The sequence below is a fragment of the Pimephales promelas genome, chromosome 2 (assembly GCF_988280905.1).
Source record: "Pimephales promelas chromosome 2, fPimPro1.hap1.1, whole genome shotgun sequence".
Classification (NCBI taxonomy): Eukaryota; Metazoa; Chordata; class Actinopteri; order Cypriniformes; family Leuciscidae; genus Pimephales; species Pimephales promelas.
The window spans coordinates 45,494,296-45,508,403 of record NC_142770.1 but is presented as its reverse complement, the minus strand read 5'-3'; the positions used below and the strand labels follow the sequence as shown (position 1 = coordinate 45,508,403).

General features: G+C 40.9%; 1 protein-coding gene across 2 annotated transcripts in view; it reads right to left on the bottom strand.

The window, feature by feature from the left end:
• LOC120464433 (NLR family CARD domain-containing protein 3) overlaps positions 1-14,108 on the bottom strand; it is an 81,663-nt gene that overhangs the window by 57,023 nt on the left and 10,532 nt on the right. For both annotated transcript variants that reach the window (XM_089122995.1, XM_089123000.1), the window contains exons 7-8: positions 8,215-8,388; positions 2,339-2,512 (exon numbers count right to left, since the gene is read on the bottom strand). In XM_089122995.1, the coding sequence (XP_088979121.1) occupies positions 2,339-2,512; positions 8,215-8,388 (348 nt within the window). The remainder of the gene's footprint in view (positions 1-2,338; positions 2,513-8,214; positions 8,389-14,108) is intronic.

The window sequence follows — 14,108 nt, the reverse complement described above, 5'->3', positions numbered from 1 at the left end:
AAACATTGATTGCTTATTTACACTATTCATTTCTCTTTCCATTCTACTTTTTTTATTAATTCCTACGTATCTCAATACGTTTCAATTGAGCAGGGTGTAGCGGGTGCATGGCTTTGCATTACAGAGGACAAATTACGAATGTGGACATGGGATGGAGTTCAATTGTCTGATTGACTTAAATTGATGGGCATGATTTTATGTAAATTAATATGAAATAGTCAGCTGTGTTGGGGGGGGGGGGGGGCTTAAGATTCTTTTCATAGGGCCCAAAATCCTTAGCAGTGCCCCTGATGATGTCAATATGAAATATATACAAATACTCATCAGTTCACTTTGTTAAATTACATCAGTTAGGATTAAGGGATTTAATATACAGTTTAAAAATCATTATTTCTATGGAGAGTCCTTATAAAACATGGAAACCCAACGTGTGTGTATGTGTGTGTGAATGGTTAATGTATTTGTAAAAACTAATCACATTAGGTCTGCCATATAATAATATATAGGCCTATACAAATATCTCTGCATGAACTACATATTGGCACACAGTGTGAACAGTGGTGGAGTGTGTGAAACAGAAATCTCTTTATTTCAACAGAAACATGAGTTTGACTATATACTGAACTGTTTCAGTGCCTACAACACAACCAACACACTTTATTTGGTATTGTAAAAATTGTAAAAGAGGTGAATGTAATGAACAATAAAGAATCATGAAAACCCCTCTTTCAGCTCAAGTCTTCCTCACAATCGTTCTGAAAAGTCCTCTTAAATGTGTGTGTGTGTGACTGTGAGGAAAACTGGAGGATTTTACAGCTGACAGTTCTACTCCTATCAAATCATTGAACACAATCTGTATTTTCCCTTTAACAGTATAAATGTTATAAATGCATATATTTGATATTTTCTCATACAAATGTCATAAAACCGGTAGCGTAGATCACAAATCTCCGTTTCTTCAGGACTCTGACAATAAAGATGGAGAGTGATAGAGAAGACAGAAACTCGTAGCTCTCCTCAGAAAAACGCTTGTTAAACACACACACACACACAGTTTGATTGTGTCGGTAGTTTCTGGCCAACCAAACGCCCGCAGCGAGTCTCGGACTGACACATCACGGGGGAAGCCTGACACACCTCAGCTCTTACACCATGGACACACACACACACTTGCGGCCCATGAACACCTCTCTAAACTACTGCGGGATTTTACAGTTTGAAGCGTCTGTCACAGAAAAACACCATGTGCTGTCATGAACAAGAGGAATGTCTTCTCATAGGATAAGAACACACAGTCTCATTAATAACACACACACACTGACGCGTCAATGATGGACTATAGTGTTTCTCCATGTCATAATCTGTGACTTTGACATGATGTAGATTTTAAACCTGGAGAAAATCTCCACAGTATCCAGTTTCCTCCTGAACTTAAAATGAATGGACTGTTAATCCTGACTGTGCTGAGATTGAGTGTGTTTAAAGTAAAGGGTGTTAAATGTATGTCATGATGTCAGAGTGTGTTTTTCAGTGTGACTATCAGTCCTGCAGTTTCAGCTTAATGAGGAGCAGCTCATGTGTTCAAGCATTTACAGATCAAACACATGAACTCACAGTGCAGGAGAAACACAGCAAACGCTTTATACATTAATCCTCTGTTATGTGGACGGACGGAGAACCCAGTCGCAGACAGCAGATGATGAACAAAGGCTTTATTAGGCAAAACAGAAAATAAAACCCACGAGGGGGCAAAACAAGACAGGGTAGAACACACCAGACTAATACTAGAAACTAAGACAGGAACAATATTAAGACATGAACAGACTCTTCTTGAATAACAGATAACTCACTGTTAGAAACACACAACGTCAAGCAATGAACCGACCCAGGACAGCAAACACGAGGGGATTATAAAGGGAACACTAATGACGAGGACAGGTGAAACAGACTAGACAATAATGACAAGACTGGGATAACAAGGGGGCGGGGTAACGTAACGAGACAACACAAGCACATGGCCCAAACAAATGGCCATGCACTTGTACACAAAACATGATTCTGTCATGATCCTGCCTCACAACTAGGGAAAATCAAGGACATTAAGGCAGAATTATGACATCCTCTTACATCATATGAACAGACATCATCGTATGAACAGACGTCATCATAGGAACAGAATTCATGAATTTAATAAGGTGAATTCACGAATTTAATAAGGTTGTTTCAATAGCTTTGCTTGTAATTAATGTAATAGTTATTTCCCTGAATTTTATTCCATTTGATTATAATTTATGAATTCACAGTGACAGTTTAATGTGAGAGTCATGTATGATCTTACCTCAGTGTCTCCAGTTTACAGTGAGGATTCGCCAGTAGATCAGAAAGCTGCTTCACTCCTGAGTCTCCTAGTTTATTCCCAGACAGATCCAGATCTCTCAGGTGTGAGGGGTTTGATCTCAGAGCTGAAGCCAGAGCAACACAACCTTCTTCTGTGACTCCACACTTCCTCAACCTGTAGAGAACAATGACACACATTAAGCCTATATCCAGAGATAAACACAACACTTAAACTATAAATAACATAGGCAAGGCAAGTTTATCTCTATAGCACATTTCATATAATATGGCAGTTCAAAAGTTTCACATACAAATGAATTATAATAATCACACTATAGCAATTCATAGAGCTTTGCATAGAAAATAGATAAAATAAAAGCATGTTTAATAATGTATTTGTAAGCATTTTAAGGAATGTGTGTGTGTGTGTGTGTGTGTGTGTGTGTGTGTGTGTGTGTGTGTGTGTGTGTGTGTGTGTGTGTGCGTGTGTGTTAGGGCTGGGAAAAAAAAAAACAATTCACCAAACTATTGACATTGTTTTTCTCTGGTGGCTCTCAAAGACACTCCAGCGTGTGACGTTACAGTCGCTATATCCCTTTCAAGTGGACCCGTGGAAGCGGCGTGAGACTGAATCAGTGTTGCCAACTTAGCGCCTTTGTTGCTATTTTTAGTGACTTTTCAGACCCTTTAGTGACATAAAAAAGTGACTATTGCCAAATCTAGGTCCTCTTTGGTCAAAGCTCAGTCTCCTCCAGATGTTGTCAGTGGTGCAAACGTGAGCTCTTGCTTTCTCCCTGCCGTCTCTCTCTCTCTCTCTCTCTCTCTCTCTCCCCTGTTCAGTGAATGATGAGAGGAGCAGCGGCTCGTTCTTCTGTTGAGCGCATGGCCGTTGACAGACGGCAATCAGCAGTGTTTCTCACTGACGCATCACTTATCTGCTGCGCTTTTGTTTTACATTTAAAGAATTTAGTTAAACCCTTCTTTCCCGGGCCTCCCTACTGAGGCACCATGGGAAGAATTGACCCTTCTCTGTCCAGAAAAAGGACTGATATCACGGTTATATTCTCGACTAATGTCTCTGGAAAACTATGACCTTTCAAAAATTAAGACTAGGTGGGAAGGCGAGCTGATGGTTGAGTTGTCAGATAGACAGTGGGAGGATGCACTACAAAGGATTAACTCATCCTCAACCTGTGCACGTTTGGGGCTCATCCAGTTTAAGGTAGTACATAGGGCTCATTTCAGTAGGGATGTTTTATTTTTTCTTAAACTAGAAAAAGTTAAATTCACATTGAAAGGGTCAGTCCAGAAATTTTACTTAAAATGGCAACCCTTTGTCAAATATTTTGAGAATCTTAAAGTATTGCCTGAAGCTTAAGACAATTTTTTATTTTATAATCTACCTTTTCTTCTCTCCCGTTTTTTTTTTTTTTTGGGGGGGGGGGGGGGGGGGGTTGTCCTCTCTTCTTGATGGTGATGGGAATGGAGTAGCCTGACTGACAATTGTGATACTGTGAGTCTAAAGCCTTGTTAACCAATAAGGGTCAAAATGTGGACATGCAGTTGTGTGCTTGTTTTTTTTTTGTTTTTGTTTTTTTTTTCAGTTGTGTGCTTGTTTTTAGTGTGTAGATTCGTAAACTGTTTTGAAGAACTGTGTAACAAATGAAGAGAAAAAAGCTGTTCTCCCAAAATGTTAATTTTTTTTTTTTTTTTTGGGGGGGGGGGGGGGGTGAGACGGGGGGGGGGGGGTGAGACGGGTGGGATGACCATGTTCGGAGGGGGGAGGGGTATTTTTTTATTTATTTGTTTATTTTTTTTTTTGTTATAAGGTTTTGGTTTCTTAAGATAAAAAATGAAACTGGAGAACTATTTCACTGCTTGTCAAATGTAACATGCATCATCCGCCAATAAAAAAATATATATGTAAAAAATAAAGAATTTAGTTTGACCATTTTAATTTTGTGCTCATTACTTGTAATACTATCACAGAGCTTTAGTCCATCCAGTTCCCGAACTCTTAATTCAGATCATTTACACATATAAAAAATGTAGTCATTCACTATATCATTGCTACTCGTTCTATTGTCTGACAAAAAAAATATAGGAAAGGAGAACATCTTTATTGGACATTTGGCTATTTTATATTATATTAAAATACAGTATGTGAGCATGAATTTAGAGAGAAAACAGTAGTCAGAACGCAAGAATGACGTGATGAAGTCATGAATAAGCTAATTGACATATTACTTCATCTAGCGACATTTAGGGAAGGCATTAGCTACTTTCCTTTGGAAATAGTTGGCAACACTGGGGGGGGGGGGGGTCATGAATTATATGAGCTGATCAGCTAGTCTGAAATTAATAAGACCGTAGAAAATAGTAAAAAAACAACAACAACGACATTACATTTACAATAATCTCTCTGTGTGCAGTGTTTGTTGTGTTAGTTATTATTAACACAATAACGTAACACATGCAGGTTACGTTTCTCAACACTGAGAATGAATAAATAAACTTCTGTTTCTCCAGACTCACACTTATCAGTAATCCACAAATCACAGCACTTTCATAATCACTAAGCCATAGGGTAGCGGTTTCAAATTTATCTAGATTTATTGTTCAGCATTGCTTGAGCGTTTTATAATTTGCATGACTGAATTATTCTTCCTCTTATCCGAGTGACCATGAATGAGCGTATTTTAAGATAATCCATGCGATCAGAAGTACTGTGACTACTGTAGAGTTACTGTCCTCGCTTATGAACTCAGTCAGACGGCGGGAGTGGAAGGGGATCGAGCGGGATTTTTTATTGCTGTCGATTTTCAGTCTCTTTTTAATGATAGGCCTTACGCATCTGTCAATCATCCCCGCTTGCTATTTGGGGAATGAACCGAGCGCTATGATTGGTCGAACTCTTCTTCTTTTGCTGTTGCTTGTTTTGAGGACTGTGCGTGCACAGAGGTGTCACCAGGTTATTGCGTAGTTTAGAGTGACAAATCGTACCAGAGTACTTTGAGGTCAAATTGCGAACAGGTTGTTAGATCTGCAGTAGAGCTGCACGATTCATCTTTAAAATACTGTGATCTCCATTCAAACACACACACGATCTTCTTCCAATTCCTCTGTCTATTAAACCTTTGACGAAATCATATCGCAACATTTTAAATCTGTGTTGGCGCTGCCGCTGACCCAGAGAGAGTTGTCATGAAACAGCTTCACAAAAGGTCTTTTAAACCTCATAATAGTATCAATATTTCTGTGATACAATAGTTCAAATTATCATGGAAGTACTGGGATAAAAGTTTAAAGCTCAAATATAAACACTGATGTCTACGGTAGTGTTACGTTCCCGTATAGCTTGTGTGTTCTTGTGTTTTTTCTTTCCCGCTTTCTCTCTCTCTCGGTTACTTTCACTTTTGTAGGTACCCGTGATTGGCCAATTGACCTGTCAAACATCATTGCCGCTGACGTCACCTCTTTTTGCCATCGCCAATAGGAACAGGCCACCTGGGGAATAAGAGTGCACGCCAGACGTCTCCACGGAAGCTCTCGGCTCGCTGAGACTCAAACCACGCTGCTTTCTGTCACTGTTACGCTGCTCCTTTGTATACCCTGTTGAGGTTATGGTCCTCGTTCACTCGGTGTGATGCTAAGTTGTATGAGTGAACGCTCCCTGTGTTTGACTCTCTGATTTTATGTGACCTGCTCTGCAGAGCGCTGTAGGTTACTAGTATGGAGAAGAGATAGACAGATAGCATGTCACGTGACATACACTGCACCACGCAGGGGTTTTCGATTCTGTCTACTACACTAGGGTAGGGGTGAGCGCCACACCTTGTATTTCTACTTCTGTTAGTTAGTGGAGACTAGATAGGGCGTCTTGGACGCTGAAGATTATTATCCACCTTACAGAAATTCTGTATAACATGTCCATTTTTATATTTATGTTAATCTATATTCGTATAGATTAAATTCTCTTCACTTTTGCCACTGACCTTATTTGTTGAATAAAGGTTTTGGCTTTTTGCACAGTAAATCTGGTGGTAGAGTTTTTTTGTACAACCCATGGTTTATGTAGGTTTCTCTATAATGTCATCTTTAAAATGTTGGACTCCCGAACCCCTGGACTAACTCGGGGGTCGTAACAGGTAGCAATCACAATAGAGTAAATCAGCTTTCAATAGAAACTTGGCGCTTAAAACAACACATTTATCGATTACATTGTTTCTCCACTAGGTGACGACAAGTGACTTAAAAATGTATTTGTTATTGAATTATTTATTCAAGAGAATGTAGAACTGTATGATGCTCCTGAAATAAAACTCAGAAAGATATGATGAATTGTTTTTGTAAATATGACTCATCTTACACATCATGTAGGGGAGAGCGGGGCACAACCTAACGCATTTTGATTTTGGCTCAATTAATTAAAAAATAATTAGGTTAGATTAATATTTTTTACACAAGCAACATACACATCTCTGTTACAAATGATCACTTAAAGTTTTTTTCTAGGACCTACCATTTTCGTACAGTTGGACTGAGAGTGTCAGAAGTGCACGTTACAACTTACCCCATATGCGGGGTTAATTGTAACAGACAGATGGGTTAGTTGTAACACTTGTGTGTAACACACATAATTCAGTACAATTTTATTTGATTAGTTTGATATTGTTTGTGCATCTGTATAGACAGATATCCATACATATACCTCATCCAATCATCCTTCTATTATGGATCAATATCATGGATAGAGACATAGAAAGGGGCTGAACAGTTTTGCGAAAAATAATAATAAATAAAATTATAAAATATTGTAATTGCAATTAAATTGGATTTGTGTGTGGCAGCTGCATGTACAATTATTATTATTATTAATAATAATAACAGTCATAATAATACAAATGAGCTTAAAATAAAAATTTAAAGGGTTTATTGCATTAAAAACAGGCATTTTAAAGGTTTATTGTATTAAAAACCTTTAAAAAATTTAAAGGGTTTATTGCATTAAAAACTTAGTTATCATTCATAGTACACAAAATTTTAAACATTTTAAATTCCAACATTGTTTGTGAACGTCCAACAAAGTTAAATGTATACTCAAACCTGAAAAGTTGTGTCTCCCTGTTTTCATTTGATTATCATTGTACACTTGGCGGCTTAGTTGTAACACTGTGTTACAACCAACCCCGCTGTGTGTATTATGTATTTTAACTCTAGCTAACAGTCGCTAGAAATTGCTGACATGTTTCAAAACTGTGCTATGTTTGAGCCAACAAAACAGTGACTAAGGCAATATAAAGTTAGATTCAGAAACGTATACACCTAACACAGAAACCGAAAAAAATCTATGATGAAAAAACATACTTGCATGGTGTCAAAACACTCTTTGTCCATTATCTTCACAAAATATTAGCAAAACTTTCCGCAAATTCGCGGGAGACCGTCTTCTGGCAGCGAGAGAAAAAGATCAGAAAGACATCCTGCTTGATCCTGACGAACTATGTAAAATGTCCGTGTTACATTTAACCCCGCGTTAGGTTGTGCCCCGCGCTCCCCTACAGTCTGTATAAGTGTATGATTGAACTTTTTCCCATAGTCTAGTGTTAAACACAAATCACAATACATTTCAATATCGAATCACAATATTGTAGAATCGCACCGTATCGGCACCAAAGTATTGAATCTGGAGATAGACGCATTGTCCCAGCCCTATTGTGTGTGTGTGTGTAATGTATTTGTTAATATTTTAAAGAACTCTTAATATTGATGTAATTAATGTCCAATAAAGGCTGTATTAAAGCACTTAATGACATTCTCTGATTTTCAGTGACCTAATTTATTCACTCAGAGTCTTTATGGTAGAGATGCTCTTACCCCAGTGTCTCCAGTTTACAGTGAGGATTCGCCAGTAGATCAGAAAGCTTCTTCACTCCTGAGTCTCCTAGATTATTATCAGACAGATGCAGTTCTCTCAGGTGTGAGGGGTTTGATCTCAGAGCTGAAGCCAGAGCAACACAACCTTCATCTGTGACTCCACAATTATACAACCTGTAGAGAACAATGACACACATTAAGCCTATATCCAGAGATAAACACAACACTTTAACTATAAATAACATAGGCAAGGCAAGTTTATTTCTATAGCACATTTCATACACTATGGCAGTTCAAAGTGCTTTACATAGAGAGGAAATAATCACAAAATAAATGCAAGGAAAATTCAAACAGTAATTCAAAAGCTTTACATAGAAAGGAATTATAATAATCACACTATAGCTATTAAAAAAATCATTATTTCTATGGAAAATCCCCATAAAACATGGAAACCCAACAATGTGTGTGAGCGTGTGTGTGTGTGTGTGTGTGTGTGTGTGTGAGTGTGGCGGCGTGGGGGGAGTGGTTCAGCGGTGTCTGCAGCGGAAGAGCGAGTGAGGAGCCGAGCGGGAAGTAAGTGGGTCAAGCTCAAACGATGAACACCTGTCTGTGATTTCAGTGATTGGCGGAGGAGAGCGCATTTAAGCGGGCCAGGTGGACAGTGCTGTGAGAGAGATCCTGGAGCTTGAGTGGCTGTGTGCGGAGCTGTGTACGAACAATCCGAATCGGTCCGTGACCGTGTCTGAGGAAGCTGTGAACAGCGGGACGAGTTTGATGTCTGAGACGGAGAAAGCTGTATGCAGCGGGAAGAGTTTGATCTACAGTGTTTGATTGATTTTGTGTTTGATGTTAAGAGCGCTGAGGCGCCGTGGACTGAGTTATTGAAATAAAGCACACAAGCTCCAGTATTCGCTGACCCCTTGTCTTCTTCCATCACCCACACTGAACCAAGATTCACTTCATCACAGTGAGATTAAGTGTGAGTGTGTGTGTGTTTACTGTATTTGTAAACATTTTAAAGAACGTGTGTGTGTGTTAGGTATGTGAATCGATTTTTTTTCCAGTCCTATCACAATTTTCTGGTTCACAATTTTAAAATATTTTTTGTATTTATTCCAGAATTGATATGGATTCAAATTAAATTACTTTATACCATGGTCTGGGTGAATACTCGATTCTGACTGGCTGCAGGGTGTCCGTTAAAAAGTGATAGAGGACACCTAGTAAAGTAGTTCTGGTGAAACTGCCTGTTTACCATTCGAAATTAATAAATAAATGCGTTGCCTACAACAGCTGTGAGTAACCATAGCAACAGGCAGTCAAAGTATCCGTTAACAATTTGCTCTATCAAAACAAACATCTAACGTTAGTTAGATATTACATACTAACACAACAATGAGCGACTTCGTTATTTCTTTTAACATTTATGGAGAATATGACAACTTGACGACTGGGATGCTGCTGAAGAAAGAAAAAATGTAAATAAAACGGAGAAACGTCGCAAAGAAAATGACACCGCTGCTGTTTTGAATGAGACCCTGCGGGAGTTTTACGCAGCTGTCCAGACAACCAAGGCAGGAGGAGAGTACAGCGTTTCAAGCCTAAGAAGCCTGTTTGATTAATTGTTTTATGTGTAATTAAAAAAAAAAAATTAACTATGCCTACCTTTGTGTTTCATGAAAAAAAAAAATGCATTTTTGAACCTGAAGGGCTCTACAAGCTGAGCGGACTATAAATATCTCCGGTTGCTAAATAAACCAGGCGAGTTATTATTTGTAAAAACTTGATTTAGCCTAATTAAAATATAAACTAGCAGCTAATGTTTTAAAAATGTTTTATTTGGCAAGTGACCATGGTATAAGCGGGTTAATGCCCTTCGAGGTGTCCATTGTCAGGTTTTAATGGAATTTTAATTTTAATTTGCCTCTGTCCATCATGGCCTCCTAATCATCCCCATCTATACCAATTGGCTTCATCACTGTCTCCTCTCCACCAGTAAGCTGGTGTGTGGTGGGCGTTCTGGCGCAATATGGCTGCCGTCGCATCATCCAGGTGGAGCTGCACACTGGTGGTGGTTGAGGAGATTCCCCCCTCTCTATGTGAAGCGTTTTGAGGGCAGAGAAAAGCGCTATATACATGTAATGAATTATTATTATTATTAAATTACACTAATATAGGCAAATTAAAATACTTTTGTCCTTATTTCTTCACTTGCAAGAAATAAACCCTTGAACTTGTATTTAGGAGAAAACACCAGATGACCATGATGATCGCGTAAGCAAAGTGCACACTTTTCTTTAATTCACCCAGCACTGATGCCTATTCTTAAAGTCTTGTGCTGTTTTATAACGGTGTCACCACCCTTGGACCTTCTGTGTGTTTTCATTTACCACGTGTGCCCCTCGTCTGAGTTCTCCGCCCTCATCTGTTTCCATGGACACTAATCACCTCCCGCACAGCTCATTGTCATTTGTTAATCACCGTCTCTGTGTATATAAGTTCCTGCCTGTCTTCAGTCCCTTGTCCGGTATTGTTTGTGTGTTACACGCTGTCATCCTGTCTACCTGTTCCTGAGCTTCATTTATTAAAATCCGTGTTAATCCTATCTTCCTCCTCGTCTTCCTTGGTCAACCCCGTGACAGAATACCGGACCTCAAGATGAACATCGATTTCATCACTCTCGCTGAATTATCATCAGATTTTGTTTCGTTTTCCAGAGACTTTTTTGCACTGGCCCTTTCCAGTCCCCTAGATGACGAAACCCTGAAGACCCTGTTCTGGATCGGGGCCACCTACCACCAGCACTTCGACCTCCCAGACACCTCTAACCTGGACTGGAAGGAGACCGTTTCCCGGTGTCTGGAGAGCGTCGAAGCCCGATCCAGAACACTGCCAGACCCAGAGCCGGAATTACCAACCTCAACCGCGGAGATCTCGTGCGTGCCCACCGCAGACGGAGAGCTACCACCCGCCGCGACGCGTCAACCAGTGCCCGAGACGAAGAGGACAGAGTTGACCCTCTCCCCAGAGGAGGAGCTCCAACAGGAGTCTGACCAGGGGTGTGAGCCCACAACATCTGCGGACGAGGGGACTAATTTCCTGGAACTGGAGGACTGGCTGAGGAAACCCAGGACTCTGGATATCGTTCCCGCCCTATCCCAACCGTCATCTGCATCTATCTCATACTTTTAACTGTCCTGTGATGACTTCTGTCCTGCCATCTGTCGGATTCACTCCACTCCATCTCCGTCCCCAGTCAGTCCTCCAGCCTCGCCGCTGCTCGATGTGCGCAGCCCTGCACCATCTCCGTGGGGAGTCCCCGACGTCGAGCGGCAGGTCAGCCCACCATCCGCAGCGCCTGTGTTCGAGGATCCCACGGCTTCGCCTCCAGCCTCGGTCCTCGGCACTCCATCTCGGCCAGTCGACCTGCCGGCTCCGTCTTGGCTCCTCCCACCTGCGCCTCCACCTGAGACCCTCGAAACATCGGCTACAGCGGGTTCCCTCGTCCTGCCGGCTCCCCCTTGGTCAGTCGTCACTCTGCCTGCGCCACGGACTTGTGGTCAGTCTACTACGTTTGATCCCTCCACCCCTTTGGCTTCAGCGGGCTCCTCCTTCCCTGTGGCGTCTCCTCTGTCCTCCCTCACTCCACCTCCACCTCAGCTCTCGGGCACTCCGACTACGGCTCCATCGCTCGTCGCCGCGACGTCGCCGGAGTCTCCTATACCGGTGACGTCGCTAGAGGCCACCGGCTCTCCGGCTGCGCCGAGAGATCCTGCCACCGAGTCTCCGTCGGTCATCCCCCAGCTACCGTCAGCCCCCTCGCCATCTGGTTTCTTCCCTCCGTCATCCCTGCCATCGGCTGTCTGTACTGGGAGGCTCTGGGTCTGCGCCACCGCGCCATCCCCATCAAGGCCGCCAGGGAATCGTCATCGTCCCCTCACCGTCACTCCAGCCTCTCGTCTGTGGTCCACCATCATCTCGTCCTCCACCTGAACCTCCCCCGGTTCCCCCTCCGTCATTTTGCCACGGCGCGAGGTCGCGCCTTGCCGGAGGGGGGCGATCTGTCACCACCCTTGGACCTTCTGTGTGTTTTCATTTACCACGTGTGCCCCTCGTCTGAGTTCTCCGCCCTCATCTGTTTCCATGGACACTAATCACCTCCCGCACAGCTAATTGTCATTTGTTAATCACTGTCTCTGTGTATATAAGTTCCTGCCTGTCTTCACTCCCTTGTCCGGTATTGTTTGTGTGTTACACGCTGTCATCCTGTCTACCTGTTCCTGAGCTTCATTTATTTAAATCCGTGTTAATCCTATCTTCCTCCTCGTCTTCCTTGGTCAACCCCGTGACAAACGGCAAAAAGCCATATCATGGTTTCGATATTAGTTCATTGGCAAAACATAACGCTAGAGACCTTTATGTTAGGTTATACATTTTACATCTTCTCATATGTGTTGGGAAAAGGGAGAAGAGACTTCGGCAAAAGGCGGATTCAAACTTGGGTCGAGCGCATCAAAAGTTGATTCACGCGCTTTGCGTAAAAGTTTAAAGCCAACCTCCCTAGAGAAACAGAGGTCCACTTCTGACACTGGGTAGTTGCGCCCCTGAGTAACTCAGTAGTCTATGTATTTGAATAATGTTTAAATGTAGTCATATTTGAGAATTTGATTATGTAGCTAATTTTCATTATGTAGGTAATTTTCATTTTCTCACAAGTGCCGTCAGGGTTACTCTCTGGCCCTGTCCCAAATGGCACACTCCGAACTTGTGGACTTCCTCAGAGTCCACACTTCGGTGACGTCATGTAGTGCAGACCTATAGGGCCCTTAGCGCGAGTCCGCGAGGGTGCATTGAGAGGTATTTTTGGGACAGACTCGATCGTCACGCCGGAAACAGGAACTCACGCCTGTGAAAGCCTTATCCCTCTCCATACGGAGCTGAATAAACTTAAAGATCATCTCATCAGTCCCTTTATTAGAAATATATAATAATTTTTTTTAATGATATAAACAAATATCAAAAAATTCCAGTCATCAAAAACAGGATTTATTTTATTTTCCCAAATCTTATCCATGTGAACTAAACAGCCTGCTTTTACAGTTCTATAATTGTATATAATGGTAACACTTTACAATAAGGTTCATTAGTTAACATTAGTTAATGTATTTACTAACATGCACTAACCATGAGCAATACATTTGTTACTGCATTTGTTCATCTTTGTTAATGTTAGTTCATGAAAATACAGCTGTTCATTGTTTGTCCATGTTAGTTCACGGTGCATTAACTAATGTTAACAAGATATTAATCAAGTATTAGTAAATGTTGAAAATAACATTAACAAAGATTAACCTGTTAACTGTCACCCCCCCTTTTTTGAATAGACATGAAAATGCACATTTCGAACTTAAATGGTTGTAATTCAAGAATGCTTTGGAATATAGACATATGATTGGTCTTGTTTTAAAGAAGACATTTGGCAGATTTTTGTAGAAGTGAAATAAATTAAGAAAGTGAAACAGAAAAAAAGTTAGAGGTTTGAGTTTATGGAAATGTACAATGCAAAAATATTAATTATTCATATTTTACATAAAATATATATTTTCAAAACCTGGGCTACTCTAAAACGGCAGAAAAATCAAAGCCAAAAATCTGAACAAGTTGTGTTTCAAATTTTAGGTTGATATCTCAAAAAATGAGCTTTCAGTAAGATTTTGTTTGAGCGCAGTACCAAACTTTTTCACTAGGGCACAATCAGACTCCATTACTGCCCATATAAGGGCGCCTTCATTTCCATTCGTGTTTTGAGTGATATGAACCATTATTTTCACATTTTTCATACAATTTCTGAAGTAGAGATCCTATTCAGAAGTAGTATGGGAAGTTTGGCAGAT